The 19,312-nt window shown below is 42.0% G+C and overlaps 1 protein-coding gene across 2 annotated transcripts in view; it reads left to right on the top strand.

The window, feature by feature from the left end:
* The first annotated feature begins 428 nt into the window (after positions 1-428).
* The window catches only part of QSER1 (glutamine and serine rich 1), a 41,730-nt gene continuing 22,846 nt past the window's right edge, over positions 429-19,312 (top strand). The window contains exons 1-3 of one of the 2 annotated variants that reach the window (XM_063397948.1): positions 429-967; positions 17,198-17,307; positions 18,526-18,690. In XM_063397948.1, coding sequence (XP_063254018.1) covers positions 852-967; positions 17,198-17,307; positions 18,526-18,690 — 391 coding nt within the window. In that variant the 5' untranslated portion in view covers positions 429-851. The remainder of the gene's footprint in view (positions 968-17,197; positions 17,308-18,525; positions 18,691-19,312) is intronic. The other variant, XM_063397947.1, reaches the window with a different exon arrangement.

Below are 19,312 nucleotides of genomic sequence, written 5' to 3'. Positions count from 1 at the left end.
CTGCAGTGACTTATTGACGGGGAATGCCCGAGTCTTTTGGAAAGCCCTGCCATACAGACACAGAACAGAGGAGGCGGCGGGTGGTGGCTCGGCGAGCCCCGCCGCGGGGGGAGGCGGACGGGCGGGGAGCGGCGTCACCGCGGGGTGACGGGGCCGGGGGCCGGGCGGCAGGGCCGCCCCGCACGGCGCTGTACAATGGGGCGGCTGTCGGGCTCCATCTTGGCCGCGGCGGCCGCCCCGGAGCCCGCGGCTGGCGGCGCTTCCCCTCCGCGGGAACAACATGGCCCCGCCCCGGTTCCTCCAACAAAGCGCCAGCGCTTCACTTCACCGAGGAACCGGCCTCCCCCATACCCGACACCGCCACCCCGCCCGTCCCCGCCTTCAGCCCCCCCACCCCGCCCCGGTGGCGGCTACCGCCCCCCGCCACGCTCCGCTCCCGCCGCCGCGCTTCCCCCTCGGGCCGCGGCCGCCCGTCCGCGAGTCACAGACCTCCTCTTCCTCCTCCTCCTGCTCCCGCTCCCCCCGCCGGCGCTGTTGCCGGCGGCCCCGGCGGCCCCTCCGCCGCGGCCTTCCTGCCCCCGGACACGGAGCCCGTGAGCCCCAGTGCGCTGGCGGGGGAGGAGCATCCTGGGAACGCGCAGCCCGACATGGGTCCGGCGGCCGCGCAGCCCCCGCCGCCGCCCGCAGCTCCGCCCGCCGCCCGCCGCTGAGCGGGAGCGGAGCGCAGGGGGCCGCACGGGGCCGCGCCGCTGCCCGCCCCGGATGAGGCGCCGTTCCCCCCCCGCCTCGCTCGGTCCCCGCCGCCCTCTTGCGCCCAGGGCCCCCGCGGCGCCCCCGCGGCCGCGGCCCCGATGATGGACAGGAACTACCCCACGACCCCCGGCTTCGCCGAGCCCCTGGCCCCGGGCACCGCGCCGCCCGCCGCCTCCTGGGCCTACGAGCGCGGCGCCGGCAGCCTCAAGCCCAGGTGAGGAAGGTCCGCCGAGGGGGCTGCGGCAGGAAAGGCCGGGGGCCGCGCCGGGGCCTGGCCGAGGGCGGCCGAGGGGCCCCCGCGGCGGGGCAGGGCAGGGCGGGGGGCGAGCGGGGCCCGGCGGCCCCGGGGAGGCCGGGCCGGGCCGGGCGGGGCGGCGGAGGCCGCGTCCCGGCGGGCGGGGGGCGGCGGCGCGGGCTCCCCGCTGTCCCCGGCGGCCCGCGGCGGTGGCGGCGGCGGGGCGGGCGGTCTCCCCGCCCCGGAGGCTCGCGTCGGGCTGCGGCGCGGGTTCAAGAGTTCACGCGTCCCTGGCCGGCTCCCCGAGGGAAGCGGGGCCGCGGGCACCGGCGCTGCCCGCCCGAACAATGCTGCCCGCCGGGGCACCGGGCCGGTGGAGGCGGCCGCGCCGCGCCAGCATCCCCCGCGCCCTTCCATTGCTCCGCTGTTGTGCGCTCCGCTGAGCCCGGCGAACCTCTTTCCTCTAAAGCGCTGCTCCGGGGCGTGCGGAGCCTCCTCTCAGCCAAAACTTGTCTGGAGCGATTCAGTCCCACGGAGAGTTCTGCAAAGTTTCGGGAAGTGCGGGGAAAATAAAATCTTATTGGCTTCGGGTTGCTTTTTGATTGTGTAACTCTGCCAACTAAAACGAGTATTCTCTAGGCGATGAGATTTTCGTTATCGCCTTGCCTTTTATGTCTCTAGCGTGATTTATCTGCAGTTCCCATCTCGAACGACGTTTAAAGGTAAAAGAGAGTGCCGGGCTAAAAATATCCCGTCAAAATAGGTGCACTAATAGATGACTTTGCACTTGGTTCTGAAAGTGGTCAGACATGTCTGATAAGATTAATAGATTATCAAGTTAGAAAGACTGTTGCAATCATCTAGTTTGACCTCTTCATAATGCGGGCCATAGAATTTATTTTTTTTTCCAATCTGTATTTGAAAATAGAGCTTACGTTTTAGAAGGTGGAAGTTTTGCCAATAAGGCAAAATTCAGCACAGTCCTTAGTAAAGTATACAAATGATTGATTTATTTCTGGTAGGAAGGGGGCTACCTTCAGTTTCTGGCCACTGAGTCTTGTTTATAGTCTCATCAACACTGAAAATCCCATTATATGCTGAGTATGAATTCTTACAAATTTTAAGTAATTTCTTGCTTTACTTATTTTCCTTAATAAAAAGAGCGTAATCTTTTGAAGTTTATTACCAGAGGGTTTTTGGGGTTTTTTTTGGTTTTTTTTTTTTTTTTTTGCTACTTGAGTTATTCTCCCAGATTTGTTTTAGATTTCCTCCAAGGTATTGTTACCCTTCCTGAATTGTGCACATTGCATTTGAGACACAATTAAGCCAATGTTAGTGAGAAGATCACAGGACCTCCCTGGGATGTGAGGCTGTAGATTCCCTGTTTCACAGAGAATTGCAAGGACAGGTAGCTTTTTGGCCAAATCCTTGCCCCATGAAGCTCTTTAGCCAGTTTCTCTCAGGAGTTGCCTGCATGGCAAGGTCTCCATACCATTCTTTCCAATTTTTCTTCCTAATCACTGAACTGCTTTTGGTCATGTTGCTGTGTTGATTTCCACTGAGTGGAAGTCAGTGACCTTTCTGTGTTGCTTTTGCCAGTTCTCATCATCTCCTGAGGGTCGTGCCAGCTATTCCATAAGAGAGGTTTGGATTTCCCAGGTCATTTAAGAATAGGTAGTGCAGAAGCAGAAGTGGATCTCTCCTGGATTTTACAAGAAATCCAACTGCTTGATGATACATATTTTTTTAATATTTAAAAGAATCCCCTTGTTTTACAACACAGCTTTCATTTTTTTAATAAGTGCTGTACTAATGCAGTCTTAATGTACATTTTGGGAATTCTTTAGAAGAAATGTTGTGGAGAAAAGTCCCCAGACAAGTACCATGCAGAAGCTCATTAGATCACTGCCTGCTGCCTATACCAATCAAATTAGTATTACTGCATCCATGTACAATATGGCAATATTTATGATATGCTTCCAGAAACAGTGTGAAGAAGACCGTGTTTTAGTTCTTTGAAGTTTCATCTCCAGGCTCTGTACATGGTGACAAATGATGCATTTAAAACGTGTTGGATTAATCATTTTTTAAACTTTTTTTTTTAACTGTACCAGGAACAGGGAAAATACTATGAATCATATTTTGTACTTGAAATTCTCCTGAACTGGCTTCTTTGGGTTCATGCCATGTTAGTGAGAATTAATATGCCCTTTCTTTGGCCAGAGTTAAAGATTTGAGCCATGTTGGACGAAGTGATAAGTAGAGTCTGGGCTTTGGGTGCTTGTGGTTTCCTCTGTTGCTGATAGCATTTGTCTTTGTATGGATGGAGTTGCTGAGGAATTGGGATGGAACAGTCATTGCTGTCACTGCCAAGGCTTGCACCAGCCTGGAAGGAAATCATGAAGGTATGGATGTACTGTAAAGGAATATGCTGTCCATGCCCTCGACTTGTGTTACAGATCACATCACATTTTTCAAAATGGTCTTTTTGATTGTGGCTGACAGGTAATCATCTTAACAGCTAAAGCTGCATTAGCCTGATGTTAAATTAAAAAATGTGTGTCATGTTCATCTGGTACTTGCTTGAAAAGAATTCAGCCTCTAGGTGATATAGATAACAATATTTCATTCAGATTTCATATTTGTGCTGTTGCAGGCTGTGTCGTGGCAGACTATGTTCCCTTTGTGTGGAGAGCCATGTTCACAGTCTCAGTTCATCAGAACGATTTCTCCTCCCTACAAGCGTTGCTCCTGTCTTCCTGCGCTTCACTTCAGCCATCTGGTTTTTATCCTGCTCCCTATTTCTTGCAGGCACTGTTTTGTCTGTGCAATGGCACTATTCTTATCAACTAAAAGGAAGTGTGTGGTGAAGTGTTATAAGGACATTGCTACCAGGCCTGCTGTGACATAACTGTTCCCATGGAATAGACGATGGTGACCTGGGGCTGGAAGCTGATGGAGATCACTGGGATCACGGCGTTAACTGAGCAGGAGCCACCTCTGCTGAGGGGCACATGGGGACAGTGCAGCCCTGTAGCAAGGGCTGGGGGGTACTCCTGTCTCCTCACCCCTTGCACAACCTGTCAGCATCTTTAAGGAATTTCTGGTGGTTCTAGGCATGCACTGCCACTTTTGGCCTTTTACGGTAGCTGTCAGAAAAACCCTACCTCTGTGCTTAAACCTTCTTTTTGTCAGAAGCTGTCGAATAGCAGATAAGGTATGTCATGCTTATTTGCTACTTGCTCAGGAATTACTGAGTATTCAGAAAACAGGTGATGTGTGAGTGACTGTTGTAATTGCTTGGAAAGAGACATGGAGACAGATGATAATGGATGAGGTTTCTGGTTGAGTTTCTCTGGCTTGGGGATACTCCTAGGGTTTCATTCAGAAAAGGATTTTTACTATTGGAAAGATCTCACTGTTCCTGTTCTGCTTTTACCACAGCTCTAAAACTCAAACGTGCTACATGTGATTATAAGTCACTCACAATTATTTTGTTGTTGATTTAAATTTTATGGTGATTGCCATGATCTCTGATGTTCCTTTATGCCTGGTAGTCTGTATCCATCTCTGCCCCACCCAAGGGGTATTATTATAAAACCATATTGGGTTTTATATCATTTAATTCGATATGGTTCTTTACAACAGATAGCACTGACATTATGTTGGTGTGGCCTATAGCGGCTAATCTAAGATGAAGAGTTAGTTATTGTGATAGTTCATTTGCAAAGTTACATAAATGGGAGACTTTTATGATAAATGAGTATGATGGGTATATTAACTCATTTTTGCATAGCTGTCAAACTAATGCTTATTGTAACAGCTGTATGATAATTGTGTTTTAGTTAAGGCTCAATTTTAAATTCTAATGGATTTTTGCATAGCTACAAGAACTCTGTAAGTGCAGAGTGTTTTAGAAAAGCAGAGAACATTTTCTTTCATCAAATGAAATTGTTCTGAGAGGTGAAACCAATGTTTGTTGTTAAACACATTCTACAAAAAGTTCCCTATGGCGTAGTATTTCAAGTGTTGAAAGGAAAGCTCATAATCTGGGAATACACTTAGAATTTTTGAGTTAAAAGACACAGAAAAATTAAATAAACATATAGAAAGATAGATCACTTTTAAAATCTTAACAATTTTTCTGTCATAGTTTATATCTGAAACATTTATGCATGCAAAATAAGCACAGGTAGTCCATGGTATAGTGCAGATACCTTACAGGAACTTGCTGGCTTTTATTGGCCTTCCTTTCTTTTTCTTTTTTTTCACCTGCATTCAGCACACACTGAAATCACAGCTGTGGGAAGGTCAAAGATTGACTGAACAGAGGCTGAATGCATTCTTGCTCTGTGTCCCATAGCTTTTCCCTGGTGCAGATGTGTGGTCATCTTGCAAAATCTTTGCTAAAGTTTCAAAATGAGCCAGCCAGGCTTGTTTGGATTTATATGCTGATTACCTGTGTAAGATTTAATGCCAGTTTTGCATGAAGGATTTCAAGCAGTGTGTGTCATTCTGCTGCAGTGAGAAATGACGATAAAAACTACATTTTTAGGAGAAGGGGTGAACTGAAACAGTCTGAGGGTGCAGTTATCTGAGAAGGCTGAACTGGCTGCCCAGGCTCACTGCTGCTGAAAGGGGCTCTCTTCCTCTTCCCTTGTCTTGCCTCTGGTGTTCATGCAACTGCACAGGGAGCCGGCCTTGTTTGTTAATCCATGAGAAAACTCTCCTGGCCGAAACAGTGAATGGCTTGAGCTGGGTAGCTGTGCTGGCAGACTGGAACCCAGAGGTGGCACCTGGGGACGAGCAGGGAGCAGAGCTGTAATGAGAGAGCTGTGTGGCCTTGGCAGGGATTCTTCCCAGTGCTTCTGGACAGGGTTTAGATGGGCTCAGTCTTGCCGTGTCACTGACCAGTGAACATCCCACACAAATTGAGCTGCCTGCTTCCCTGCCAGGAGCACTTGGTAAGTGTGTGTGTTAGCTGGATGCCAGATCCCTCTTGAGATCACCTACAATGATATTGCAGATGTGAGCCCTTTCCTGTGGAGCCAGCATCTTCAACACAGTACAGAATTCATTGTTCTGCAAGAAAGGGGGGTTGTATTCCACCACCTATGCAAAAAGTGTTTCAGTCCCATGTGTGTATTTTGCCTTTCATCCTGTTAACTTTAAACATAGGTGTGTTTACCTTATACCAACAGAGAGCAACCTTTTCACCTTGTTTCTTCTGTACTTTTGACCACCTTTTATTTTTTTCTTGGAGTTGCTGCTGATTCTGGCATAATGCTGTCATAGGAAGGAGGCTGTTTTTAGAAAAATCTTTGTTCCTGTCAGGAAAACAGCACCTATCCCTGAAATATATTAATTCTAAACAATACTAGGGCTCTTATAGAGTGGGTGTATTTTGCATGGATATCTTTGTCTGTTGTATTTAGTCAAAGCTTTCACAAATTTGCATGTCAAGAAGTTATTTTGCATGGTGAATGCCTATTCCGTACATTTAACAAAGAAAAGACAAAGCAAAACAAAAAATAGTTAAAAGGCAGTACATTAATAGTCTCACTTCAGACTTTCCTTAGCAGCCTTAACTGTGACAAAAATAACAGCAGCATGCAGAATTCAGCCTTTCCAGCACAACATTTCTTGCTGTACCATGCGAGTGGCAGAGAAAATTCTTTGAATTTTTAAGCAAAGAGAAATGCTTTCAGAGAGGACAGAGTGCACGGTTATTAAGTACTAGATTTACTTGTCCCACTGGGCAGATTTCATAGGGTTTGGGTTTACTTCTGCTTGCTATTTTGTCATTGTTGCATGGCTTCTTTGTTTCATTGCCCTGGACAGACCTGGGACTAAGTGGACGCTTGTATTTGTTAGAGCCTCCTCAGAACCTCTCTGATGATGGGCTACAAAAAGGGGCAAGGAGCTCTTATTCGTGGATTTCTGCATACTTGGAACTTTCTTATTCCAAAACAATTCGGCAAGAACCTACATATGTTTGGACAAGCTTTTGCTTTCCCATATTACTTTTCTTGTTTTTCATCTTCCTTCTACATGCCTAGCTGTGTTGCCTGCTTAGGACTTGGAAAAGTGCAACCAATTATGCTCAGCAGGAAGAAGGCACCCTTAGGCATCCTTATCTTGGAATAGTAGTGTTTACACAGCAGGATACTAAGGAGCATTTATTCCTTAATAATCTTGAGGAGTTATACTTGGGGCAGTCATACATCTAGATTTTGGTGGAGATATCCCTCCTTTTTCAGCTGGCAGTGTTGTGTGAGAAGAGTTGGAGGGCTCCAGCCCTTTGTCTAGCATTTCCAGATGTCTGGCAAGTTGTTCTGAACATCCGGAACGTGCCGAAGGGTCACACGCGTGTGTGGCATGGGCCATGCTGAGTGTACCAGCCTGTGCCACACCTTCCACGCTGCCCTTTTTCCTGACCAGGAAATCCCTCTCCGAAATATGGCAGCTTGGTGTTTCACACCACATCCTGTTTACTTTCTCTCGTCTTCGTGTCAAAAATTCCAGTGCTAGACAGTGAATAATCCTTCAATCCCGATGTTCGTCCGATTTCATTATGTTCTGCTGAGTCTGCCAAGAACGGGATTTCTAATAAGTTTTTCTTGAATCTGAGCATTTGTTCATTTGCTGTGCAAAGAGTGATTGTAGAAAGCCAACTCCTTACTCTGAACACAACCATGTGTTAACTACCTTCAGCTGCTGGCACTGGTGAGCTGGAGTTTGCTGATAGTCAGCACCACTGGACAGAGATGGGATTTTCATCTTTTCCCCTTCAAAAAAACTCCCTTTTGTATTTGTTTTTAAGAGAATTTTTTTTTCACCAATTAAAGGATATTTTTTTAGTCTGTGTGTGTATGCTGTTTTGATCTTGATTAATACTTGGTTTTGTTTAGACATTTGCATGATCATCATGAAAGCTCAAATCAATATCTGGGGCATATTCAAGGAATTTGTTTAATATACTGTAGTTTTTCCTGTCTCAAAGTAAATGCCGTGTAGCTGTAACTGTATTTCTACAGTTTTGAACAATGCACATTTTCTGGTTGAAGCATTCACAAGCAACTGGGTTCATCTGGTATTTTCAGCTACTTAGTGACTTGTGACAGGTGAAATGATAGCCAGGGTCCCCTTTGCAAGGTTAAAAATGTAAATTTAAACCTGTTTTAGGATGAGGAGAGCACTTGTGAAGAGAAGTGTAAGAGCTATGCTAATTTCCCTTATAAACTTGGTTAATAATACCCTGTGATGCTTCCTTTAATGTAAAGGACTCTTTGCTGCTGCATTTTATGATGAACTATGTTGTTAATATGTTAGATCTTTCCTGGGCACACCTTGTAAATTGGGATGGAGGTGATGTTAGTCATAGGCATACCTTGTGTTCTGAATCTAAGGGAGCTCACACAAGCTGCATAGCCCTTGTAGTGTGTTGTGGGATGTGGAAAACGCTGTGCTGGACATGTGGACATGCTGGGAGGCTTAGAGCCCATTTAACGGCCCTAAATCTTTGGCTGTAGGGTGGCAGGATGTGTGATCTCAGATATGGTCACTGAGTAGATGCCCCTATTTTATGGCAGTGTCTGTGGGCCATGAGGCCACTGCTCTTCACAGGGGTGCATTTTAACTTCACAAAACCTTGAGAAACAGCCTTATTTCAGTACTGAGCGTTGGAGACTCGGTGGTGAGGGCTGTAAATCAGAGTGGGTTATTTGTGCCTGGCTTTCCCTGGACTGAAGCACGAGGTACTTCCTGGGTTAAGCAGCTGGAAAGTGCTTCAAGGTTTGGTAATGAAAGGAGCCCACTGACAGCATACAATGGCTCTGTCGGTGTACAGCACACATGTATTTGCACTTCTTACCTCTTTGTGTGATGAAAATCTCAACTTCAGCATCATCCTTTCCACATAAATGGAAAATAAAGGGCTTAATAAGAAATGGGATATCAAGTATTCCTGGAGTACTCTAAAGGTAAGACTCAAGCTTGCCACAAAATATGATGCTGTAAGAACTGTGGGAGGATGAGGGTTGAAAAGCATTTCAAAAGGTAAAATGAATTGTAATTTTATTAAAGCTCTGATGTGGCTAACCCACATCTTGAGATAATGCTCTGCTGATTTTTATATTTTGAAATAAAATTTTGTTATTAAAAGTAATGGAATCTTTTTGTGTGTATCTCAGCTGTAATAGAGGATTATGCTGTGTGTTCAGCCATTAATACTGGAATGATCTTGAGAAGAGTTTTGAATATGCCCCAAGTACACTTTTGACAACAGAATAGCATCACAAATCAGAGAAAAAGTGTCAGATTTCCATTACTGTCACAAAAATTTTCTGAAATTGTAAGTAGAACTCTAGGAGAGAAGTATTTATAATTTTAAAAATCACAGCTATTTTCTTTATGCTGGGTAAAGCAAAAGTTCTTTCCTAGAGAGAAGAGAAGAGAAGAGGATAAATAAATGTAATGACAAAATAATCCAGTGTCTCAAAAGGAAAGAAAATAAGATTGCAGATCTTATGATGGTGGAAGCTACACAGACCATAATGGTTCTCCTGTTTCTGCAGGCACAGATAGAGTAGAAGCTGTCAGGAAAGATGTATGAATCCCCAAAACACTGCTTGGCAAACAAATGTCTTAAAATTATTTCTGACACTGCATTATAATGCAAATTGGGAGGAAAGTGTCTGTTTAAATGATACTGTGTTAATAAGGACATCAAAGTTAGTCTTAAATATTCGGAGCTGGAAAACACTGGAAGCTCCTTTCCAGACCCTGAATTCTTAAAACATGCATCAGGAGCTCTAGACAGACATAGTAGAGTAGGGTTTTTTTGGGGTTTTTTTGTTTGTTTTTTTTTTTGTTTTTTTTTTTTTTTTTTTGTAGAGCTGCAAAATTTCTGTTAGAAAGTTGTTTTGGTTAAGTTACAAAGTTTTTTTGTCAAAGCCAAAAGAAGTGGTTCCAAATTTACCAGTTCTGATTTAAAAATGCATTTTGTTAAAGGAACTTCATTTCAGCCATAAACCTCACTAAGAAAGCTAATTTAGGTTGCATGCGTTAAAAAATGACATAAAGCAGTTTGTCCAGTCCCTTGGTAGTAACTGAAGTTGAAGATTATAAATAGCTCATTTTTATCTGGATATTAGTTTTCACATACATCTTTTCAAGACAGAATTTAACTGATTTTTTGAAAACAGATTTATATAGTCTTTGTTGTTAAGAACTCCACAGGTTACTTAATCAGACAAGCCAGCACTTGCACTGAGGTATTGAAGTCCCAGTAAGACTATTTTGGCTTTCCTGATTTTCATTTTTGAAAGGATCAAGCATAAGGAGTTCAGACACATTAACTTGGGAATGAAAGAGAGATGGACCTTTTGTGTCATAAAATCTCTTTATTCCCTTAAGATGTGATATATATTCAGGTGAAGAATCACAGGAACAGCATGAACTTTTGCTTATTGAGGCAGCTCCCTGCATGTAATTTTTTTACCCTAAAATCTATTTCTTAGAAGCTCCTTATCTCTGCTCCTAGAAAGTGAGGAAGTAATGAGTGTTTCCTCTCGCAAGTACCTCCGGGCAATCCTTGGCCCACATTGTGGCAGTCTCAGCCATGCTCTTGGTGGCTCTGCCTTTGAATTGAAGGGGGAAATTAACATTACAGCTTCATTTTTAATGAAGGAGTGGAGGGCAATTGCCTTTGGTGTGTTAGGATGGGATTTATTCTACACTGGATATGTAGTGTGTAATTGCATTAAAAGGGAGAATGTCCATAACCAGCAACAGTGGAGCCTGTCAGTAAAATGCTACCCTTCTGTGGTTTACTGACTTACCTCACTTACTGGAGTCTGATTCTGTATTTTCCATCTTTCCAAGAATCATCTATCTTGAAGAATAATGTTAATAACACTTAAAAATATTAACATCTATTTTTTTCTTGCTATAATAAAAGAACAGGCTAGACAAATGCTAAAGGTGTATGCTGTTCTGAAAAGAGTGCAGTATGTACCTTGAGGTACATTAGAGATGATTTTCTTTTGATTTTTCAAGTAGCATTTTTTTTTCTTTTGTTTCTTGTACTGTAGGGCAAACATATCAGTGTGCAGGAGATCTCTATGTTTTTAAATACAGCTGAAAAAAAATCCACCCCTTTTTCTTCTCCCCCATTTCACTCTTGGATCTAGGTTTCAAGGCACAAAACTTAGTTCTGAGCTAAAGAGATGAGTGGGGATACAATTCATAAAGTCACCCTAGGACACGTGGACACTGCAACTGTTCTGGATTGTTAAATATTCTTTCTCTTCATGCAGATACAATGATGAGGTTTGTCTTGTCTTGTGTAATCTAATGAGAGGATCAAGGGAATTAGATGCAGGGAGTAGGCTGGTTTCCTATTTTTCTTGAACCTGCCGACATTTTCAGGCTTCAACCCGTATTTGTGCTTGCACTCTCTTCCCGCTTCTGCCAGTGTGTCTGTGGCTGGGAAATAGAAGTCAAAAATCACATACTGTATACATTTAAAAAATATTTTGCACTGAAATGAGTTTCTGGGCTGAGGAGGCATTTGTTTTCCATTGGAATTAATTAATTAAACATTATTTGTTTCTGTTTTCTGTTGTCTTTAAGGGCTTTCTGTGCTTTTTAACTTCCAGAAATGTGTTGGATGGGAGTGACTTGGTATTACTAATGGTATTGAGCTCATTTAAGTAGCAACTTTGTTCCTGGGCGACTTTCTCCTCTGCTTCTTAGGGTCATGGCTTTTTTAAAATACGAGATTAAACCCATTTCTGGATTGAAGTCATCTACCTGTAACATTGCTATTAAATTTTGATTTTATTCTGAGCTGCAGATAACCCCTAGATGCTGAATTACATTCTTGTTTGACTGTAGCAAACAGGGAATTCTTACTGTTACAATGGGCAGCTGAAGGGACATTTGCCCTCTATTTCATCTGCATTAAATTCAAGTAATGTTTTCAAGTAATACTCCTCTGTTCTTTCTCCACAAGATGTTTGAGTAAAGGCAAAATAACAAGAAGTATTTAAGGAAAGTAAAAAGTGTTATACCTAATATTAAAGCAATCCTAACTATGTGCTTGCCAGCAGCTAATACAACCTGGAACTGCATTTTACACATCTAAAATCAAATACAGTGGACAAAAAGAGATGTAAGCTGCATGTCAGTTTCTATATCTTATATTTAGGATGACATTTTTAATATTTAGAAGTGCATTTGTCGGTTTTATGACTTTGCTTTCTATCTCCAAGTGGAATTTGCTATAGCACAGTTGAGTAGCTGGTTGGAGAGAGACTCCTTTGCCAAGTGTCTGGACTCTGGGATAGAGAGGGAAACTCGAGTGGTATTTCCCCTATTTCACATATATCCCAAGTAAGATAAAATGCAAAGTTTGAGTTTAAAGGTATTTTCTTGCCAGTATGAGCGTATCACTGTTCTTTTTAATCTCCTTTATGGTGATTTAATTAGAAGGAGGCTGTGCCGAGTCATCTTCTCACAGGAGCTCTTGTTTTCAGTAAGGCAGAAGGCGCAGACAAAAATGAGATCAAATTTCCTGGTGTGCCTCAAATCTGATGCCTTGTGTGCATGCTGGGTTGTTGGCTTTTGTTGCCTGGCCTTGGTTGTTTTGGTGTCAGACTTGTCAGCCTGTGCAGGACCCCCGTGCCGGGGCACTGAGTTCCCTCTCAGAGTGCTGGGAGCACCTCTGGGGTCTCCTGGAGCCAGGAGTTCCTGTGCACCCACTTGTCTTGTGGTGTCCAGTTTCACTCAGCACCCTTTGAACACTTTGAAAGTGCTCTGATTTAATGTGCAGGTTTCTGTAGCAATTTTCTTTAATATGAGAGGCAGGAGTTACAAGTGCCTAAGAGAACAAGGGATTGCACCCAGAAGTATCCTTTGCTCCTGAAGAGTTCTGGTCTTTCCCTGTAAGCATTGTGCATTTTCCTGGTACTTGAATGATGGCTGTTACTAAACTAAACATAACCCAAACAACCCCCCCCCGAAAACACCAAATGCAAAATAATCAACCAATCAATCAAAACCCTAAAAATTGCTAAGCTGTAATGAAAATTCACCTAGAAAATAAAGTAGAAAGATGAAAAATACTTAGTAAAAGTAGTATCATTACATGGAAGGAGACAAAGACACTTATGTAAAGTGCTTTCCATTTCTGTTTTATGCTGTATGGATGCCTTGGAGAGCAAGGTTATTTGAAGAAAGTAAAAGAAATAAAAATACTTACTTGTATGTCCGGTGTTTATTGCAGCTAAATTTTGTTTCCATGTAAAAATGATACTTGGATCTAATTCTGAAGTTGCAAAAGGCATCCCTCACTTGTGTGAAGCATAAACCTGATAATTGTCTTGGCAAGTGAGGAGAGTGGTGAGTGCAATGGGACTCGGTAACCTTTTGCAGATGGAGACCTGAGTTTATATGAAACTACTGGGTTGAAGAGTGCTTTGAAAATAAATGATCATGAGAATTGCAATACAAAGAGATGTGTGAAGGGTCAGTTCCTGACAGACTTGAACTGGGCTAACAAAATGGAGTTGTAAATCAAAGTTAAGGTATTTTAATAACAATGAAGTGCAATGACTGTACAGTTTTCTTCCAGAAATTTTACTGGAGAGGTAAAAATCTTCTATTAGCCTAGCTGATGTAGCTGAAAAAAATCAGATTAATACTTGAATCATTTCACTTCCATTGTCATATGCATTTTTTGGTTGCGTTATTACAGCAATGACAAATAATGATAATTCTCTACAGGATATCTCTTAAATATTACTCTAAAATTTAATGTATATTTTCAATGAAAAATACTTTAGAAGGAACTATTTTCCAAATTTGCATGTCAAATTAATATTATTTCCTAGCAGTAATCACTCTTTTATGCAGTTCTCTATGATAGTGGAAGTGGGAAATCACTGTGATAATCAGTGATAAGGGCCAAGAGCTTTTGGAACAGTGCATAAGAAAGTTCCGAGTAATGTGAATGTTTCATCAGTAACTTATCTGACATTTCAGTACAAACAGAAACTCACACAGTTGTAACAAACTTCCAAACAAGAGCACACAGAGCTTGGTAGCCATGAGGGCATTTGCCATGCTGGATGTATTTTTGATATGCGAATTACATGCTGTGTAAGTTCATCTGTTTCAAAGTTAAATTTTATAAAAAGAAACCCTAGGGCAGTAATCTCTCAGATTGCTGTGCTTGTTTAGGATAAGCTTATGTAAACTGAAGGCATATATGCAAGGCTTTTTGAGATAAGAATCTACATTCCAGTAGGCAGTAATTATACAATAAACAATTAACTGTTCAAATAAATACAATGTTTTTTATTGAAAGACAGATTCATTTTTGAGGTTGCGGTTGCATTAGCTATGAGCTGGGAGTTGGTATATTAAAAAAAGCACCATCATATACTTATACATATACTTAGTGTTCTAAGATGCCCATCATGACTAGAATTTTGAGGTTCTAGTAATTAACAGTGTTTCTGAGTGCTGAAGTCTAGATGTTATTTTGTATCCCAGACTAATTCTAGGGCCCTCCTTGTCACAAAGTCTTTGTCCGTGTTTGTTTTATAAGTTACTTTTATCTTCCAGAGCATTCTGCCTCTGGTCTGCAGGCTTGTGTGTGTTAGGCTGTCTTGAGGTATTGTGTGTACTGTACCTGCCCTTTACAAAAAAAGGTGTTTATTGTAGAGGAGTGAAGAGTCTTAATCAGTCTTCACTGAACAACCAGAATAAATAGAAATTTGAAATAAACAAACAACTCACAACAAATTAAGAATTTCCAAAATTTTCAGGTGGTTAATTAATTAAAGTTCCTCCACTTCTTGCTGCTGACCTTTTGCTTTTACAATTAAAGAGGAGGGATGAGGTGATATTGCTTGATATACTGTACTGGGGTTGGGGGTCTTGCCTCATCTGGAAGAGTTTTTGCTGCCAAGTGTAGCTCCAGCTGCCTGGAACACCACCAGAGTGCCCCTCAGCCTGAAAATACCAAATGGGAAAAGGAAGCTGTGCTGCTGTAGGACTTTAGAGTTTGCCTTTAAAATGTGTATGAAAGAGAAGTCAGCACCACATACTTTTATAAAGGTAAAAGCTTCAAGTAAACTAGCAAGAAAACCTAAATACAACCTATTGCCGTTGCAGGAAAGTTTTCACAAGCTCAGCATTTTTGTGAGTGAAGGTAATTCTTGCCAACAATGCATGTGCTGCCATGCTTCAGTTTAGAAACTTATTTTCTCATGTAGTGCTTTTTTATTTATTAAAAAGACCTGAAGAAATCTTCATGTCTCTGAAGTTCTATATTTGGGGTATTTTTTACAGCTATGCAAGTTTGTTCAAAAACCCCAAAGTACCTTAACTTCAGAAGTTTTCTTGTGAAAATACTTGCATTTTAATTGGCTTTATTACTTGTGTAATGTTCTACATGCAGAACACGGTTGCATTTTTTTTTTGTCTGGAAACAACAGAATATGTTTAATGCTGTAAATAAAAAAATAACCTGCAGTGTCATGCCATCATGTCTGCCAGTTGTCTGTAACAGTGATACAAAGTTAGATTTTAGTCAGCATATAATAGAAATCAGTTGCTGATGCATAGTGTTGAGCTGCACAAAGATCTGTCCTCTACAGCATAAGCACAAGGATCTGCTGACTCTGAATTTAGGTTTGGCAATTCTCTAAATTGCAATTATTGCAGTGGAAGGTGTTAAAGTGTTAGTCAATGAGCACTACTGAGAAAAGCAGTAGCTGGGGTTCTTTGTTTTTTCAAAGGATTTTGGTTCATTCTTTGGGCTAGTGCTGTAGCCTGGTGTGCTGACTACAGAGCATTGCTGAAGTGGAAAATACATCCCCTGATAGTGCATCTCAGGCAGGAAAGTCCTGCACAGACAGGCTCTTGCTGGTTCATGATGTGTGCAGGTCACAATGCTCTAAGAGGCTCATCTGCCTCCTCTCATCATCTTAATGAAAATGAAGCAGACCCAACGATGTTGCCAGTTTTTATATTATTTGGTGTCTTCTATAAAAGTTTCCCATGATGTCATGATTCCTGGCACTGAGAGTTCAATTTTTCCTTGTGCAGAGTGACTGCCCCTCATCCCTGGGGATGAAAGATAAGGGAAGTCTCCCTTGCAGCAGGCAGCAGGGAGGGCACTGGGTCTCATTTGGGTTGTTTTGGCATTTTTTACACTTGGATTTTGAAATTAAAGCAGTCTCACATGTGCACTAGAGTAAGTAGCAGCTACCTATAAACTTAGTGTCCAAAAGGCAAGAAAAGAAGGTGGTGAATGGTTACTTGGTCATGCTGGCCTTCATTTTTTTTCCATTTGACAGGTGCTATGCAGAGCTAAGTCTGGGGAACCTTGAAAGTTTGGGGATTTTGTTTTGCTTTCCCCTCTCTTTTCTGCTTTTTAAACTCGAAATCGTTAGGGCTTTTGGCAAGCTCCTAAGGTTGCTCGATGCATTTATTTCTTTTCTGCATTATTGGCTTTGCATGGACCCAGACAATGTATATTTTCAATTTGCTTCCATTAAGCCTGATTGCAACATCGTGTTAATTTAGGTGACTCACTTAAAAATGTTAAATAAAAGCTGTGAATCATTAACTTGCATTTAATGCTGGGAGGTCTGAAGATGGATTTGTCACTTGGTAGTGCTTTCACTGTCAATTTTATGAAATTGTACTGAAAGTACCAAAATCTTTTTAAAAAATATTGCTCCCACAGCTTCCTAGTAACTTCAGCCTTTGAATTAAATGAGGTCCTGTAAGTTTTAATGGAATTAAAAATGTAAATGTTAAAGTGGGCACGTGTTCATAGTTATCTGCTTTGCAGACTTTATATCAGTAAATCATTACAAAAATTGTCCAGTGAGTGTTTCTTACAGTTGAACTCTGTCTTTCTGACCTAGTCCTTTATAAACTTTTCTGTGATCAGGTTTGATTTTTGTAAGGTTTTCCCCCACTCCCACTCTTTGGCTTTTTAAGTTTCAATAGTACTTTTTAAATCTGCTTAATGTTTTTTGTGATAGCCTAGCAGAACTAGATCTGTCTGATCTTGGGCTTTTGTTTTCCTGCATTTTTATAACTTTTTGACTTGTGATTGAAATTTCGTAATTGTTCTTTGCTTCTATAGCTGCACATTTTGTTAATAATGTTTAATTTCTTCTTTAGCTTAAGCTATGGAGGAGGACATTCATCCCATTCAGAAACAGACCTTCACAGACAGACATACACAGCTTCTCATCAGCTTCCTGGATACTCAACTGCACAACATCCTGCTGGTAACTGTCCCTATCATGAGCATGCTGCTTAAATAGTTATAGAGGAAAAAGAAAAACAAACCGTTATGTAATTTAGATTAAAGTTAATGAGTTTTATAATCAAAGGGGGTTTGTCATATAAGTGGTGGCAACTGGTGTTAGGAAAGCTGTGTGTGTAGCAGAAGGTTAACAGTTGTTAGCTTTTATCAAAATGTTGTAAGTAGAAAGGAAAATATAAAGGCAGGTTATGCTTGGTATCTTGTTTTTTGAAAAAGCTGCACTTATTCTTTAAAATGCAGCTTTTCAGGATTTGGCCTATAAGAGCCAAATGTCATGTGCCTCCAAGTCAGTGGCAGAACTGCTGCAGCACCTCCAGACTAAAACAAACAGCAAAAGTGACGGGAGCGGGAACACCTTGCTGCTGGTACTTCTTGTGCACACTGACAGGGTGCTGGGGAAGAGCTAAAATTCATTTTAAATGTACCAGTGTAAGCCACTGTGTTACATCTGCATGGGAATCTGTCTTTGATCCTGATAGCCCATCTCTGTGTCAGAAGATGGGGCTTGACCTCTTCATGCTCGCTTTGCAACCCAGTTTCCAAAGAAAGGTGTTTGAGCTCATGAGCTGACTGGAGTCGGGCAAGGTCCTTGATCAGGATGATGGAGGGTTGGAATTGCAGTCTTGACATGATCTGTTACTCAGAACTCTGGATCTCACCAGTGCTTCCAGTTGAACCCCCTGCTATTGAAAGGTCTGAGCAGTGGGAGACACATAAAGGTGTTTTTTGAAACAGAATGCAACCAAAACCCCTTTTCATGTGCCAGTGCTGTAGATGTGTCCAGACTTCCATAAGCTGCCCAAAAGGGAAGAACTGGATACAGAAAAGTTGAACATGTTTCAGGAGGGATTCTGAATGTTTAACCAGGTGAAAATAGAACAGTGAATCTTCAGATAAGAGAAACATTTTACTGCTGTACCTAAAGACTGTTATAAGCATCATATTTGACATACATTTAATAATAGGTTTTAAAATGTATACTGAAGTTCCAATTTACAGTTCTAACACTGCCTAACAGTTAAAAACAGAAAAATCAATGTGTTTTACTTGGCTGGTGTTTCATAGGATGGGGTTTTTTTAGTGAATTATGAACATATATCTTTGTTATTTGATTTTGCTGTTTTGAAGTTCATCTGAATTATCTGATTTTTTTTTTTCATTTCCCTCCATTCTCATCTAGGACTTTCGGGAATATTTGATACCAGTATGCACAGTGCTGGAGGTAACACTAAGGAAACTTCTTCAGTTATGAATTTTCTCTCTGCTATTGAGTCTCGCACTGCTCAGGCAGTCTCTTCAGGATCTACCCTTATACCACAATTCAGGGCTCCTTCCTGGCAGACAGGTGAAAATTTTCTCTTGAAATAAAATTTTTTCATTGTTATATTGAATGTTTGGGAGGATTTGAAACAAAAATATTCTGACTAATTGAAAAGGCTGCATGTTTTCTACCTCTTTTATATCTCAGTATTTAAAAATATCAAAATCAATGACATTATGTTATCGTAAGATTTATATGAGCAGGAGTTCTGGTTGTTTAGAAGGAATTTAGATGCATAGGGTATTATTTCGCCTGATGAGTCAAATTTATTCTCCCAGCTTTCTTTGGAATTAGTCTCACTATCACTATAAGCATTTTCAGGCACACTACCTGTGCCTTCTGGAAAGTCTTTCACTCTCACACTCTGTTCCCTATGATAGTTCTTCTGTGGTATTAGTACTAAAAGTCCATGGGTAGCTTTGGTCCCTTTGTACACAAAAGTAATGAGCAAGGTGTTCTCAAAACAAAGGTCTGAGGTGCATGTCACATAGAAATAAGGGATCTAATTTACAACTGAACAAACGTGCCGTCTCTCTTGGCAGACTGACTGCCTTCCACAAACCTCCCCCATCTGTCAAGCCTTCTGTGCAGAGCAGGAAACTGCAGATTTTGAGCTTGCTGTAGACAGTCACACCAAGATAAGTGT

The sequence above is a fragment of the Prinia subflava genome, chromosome 5 (genome assembly GCF_021018805.1).
Source record: "Prinia subflava isolate CZ2003 ecotype Zambia chromosome 5, Cam_Psub_1.2, whole genome shotgun sequence".
Lineage (NCBI taxonomy): Eukaryota > Metazoa > Chordata > Aves > Passeriformes > Cisticolidae > Prinia > Prinia subflava.
The sequence above is the reverse complement of the archived record's forward strand: the minus strand, read 5'-3'. Positions and strand labels throughout refer to the sequence as shown.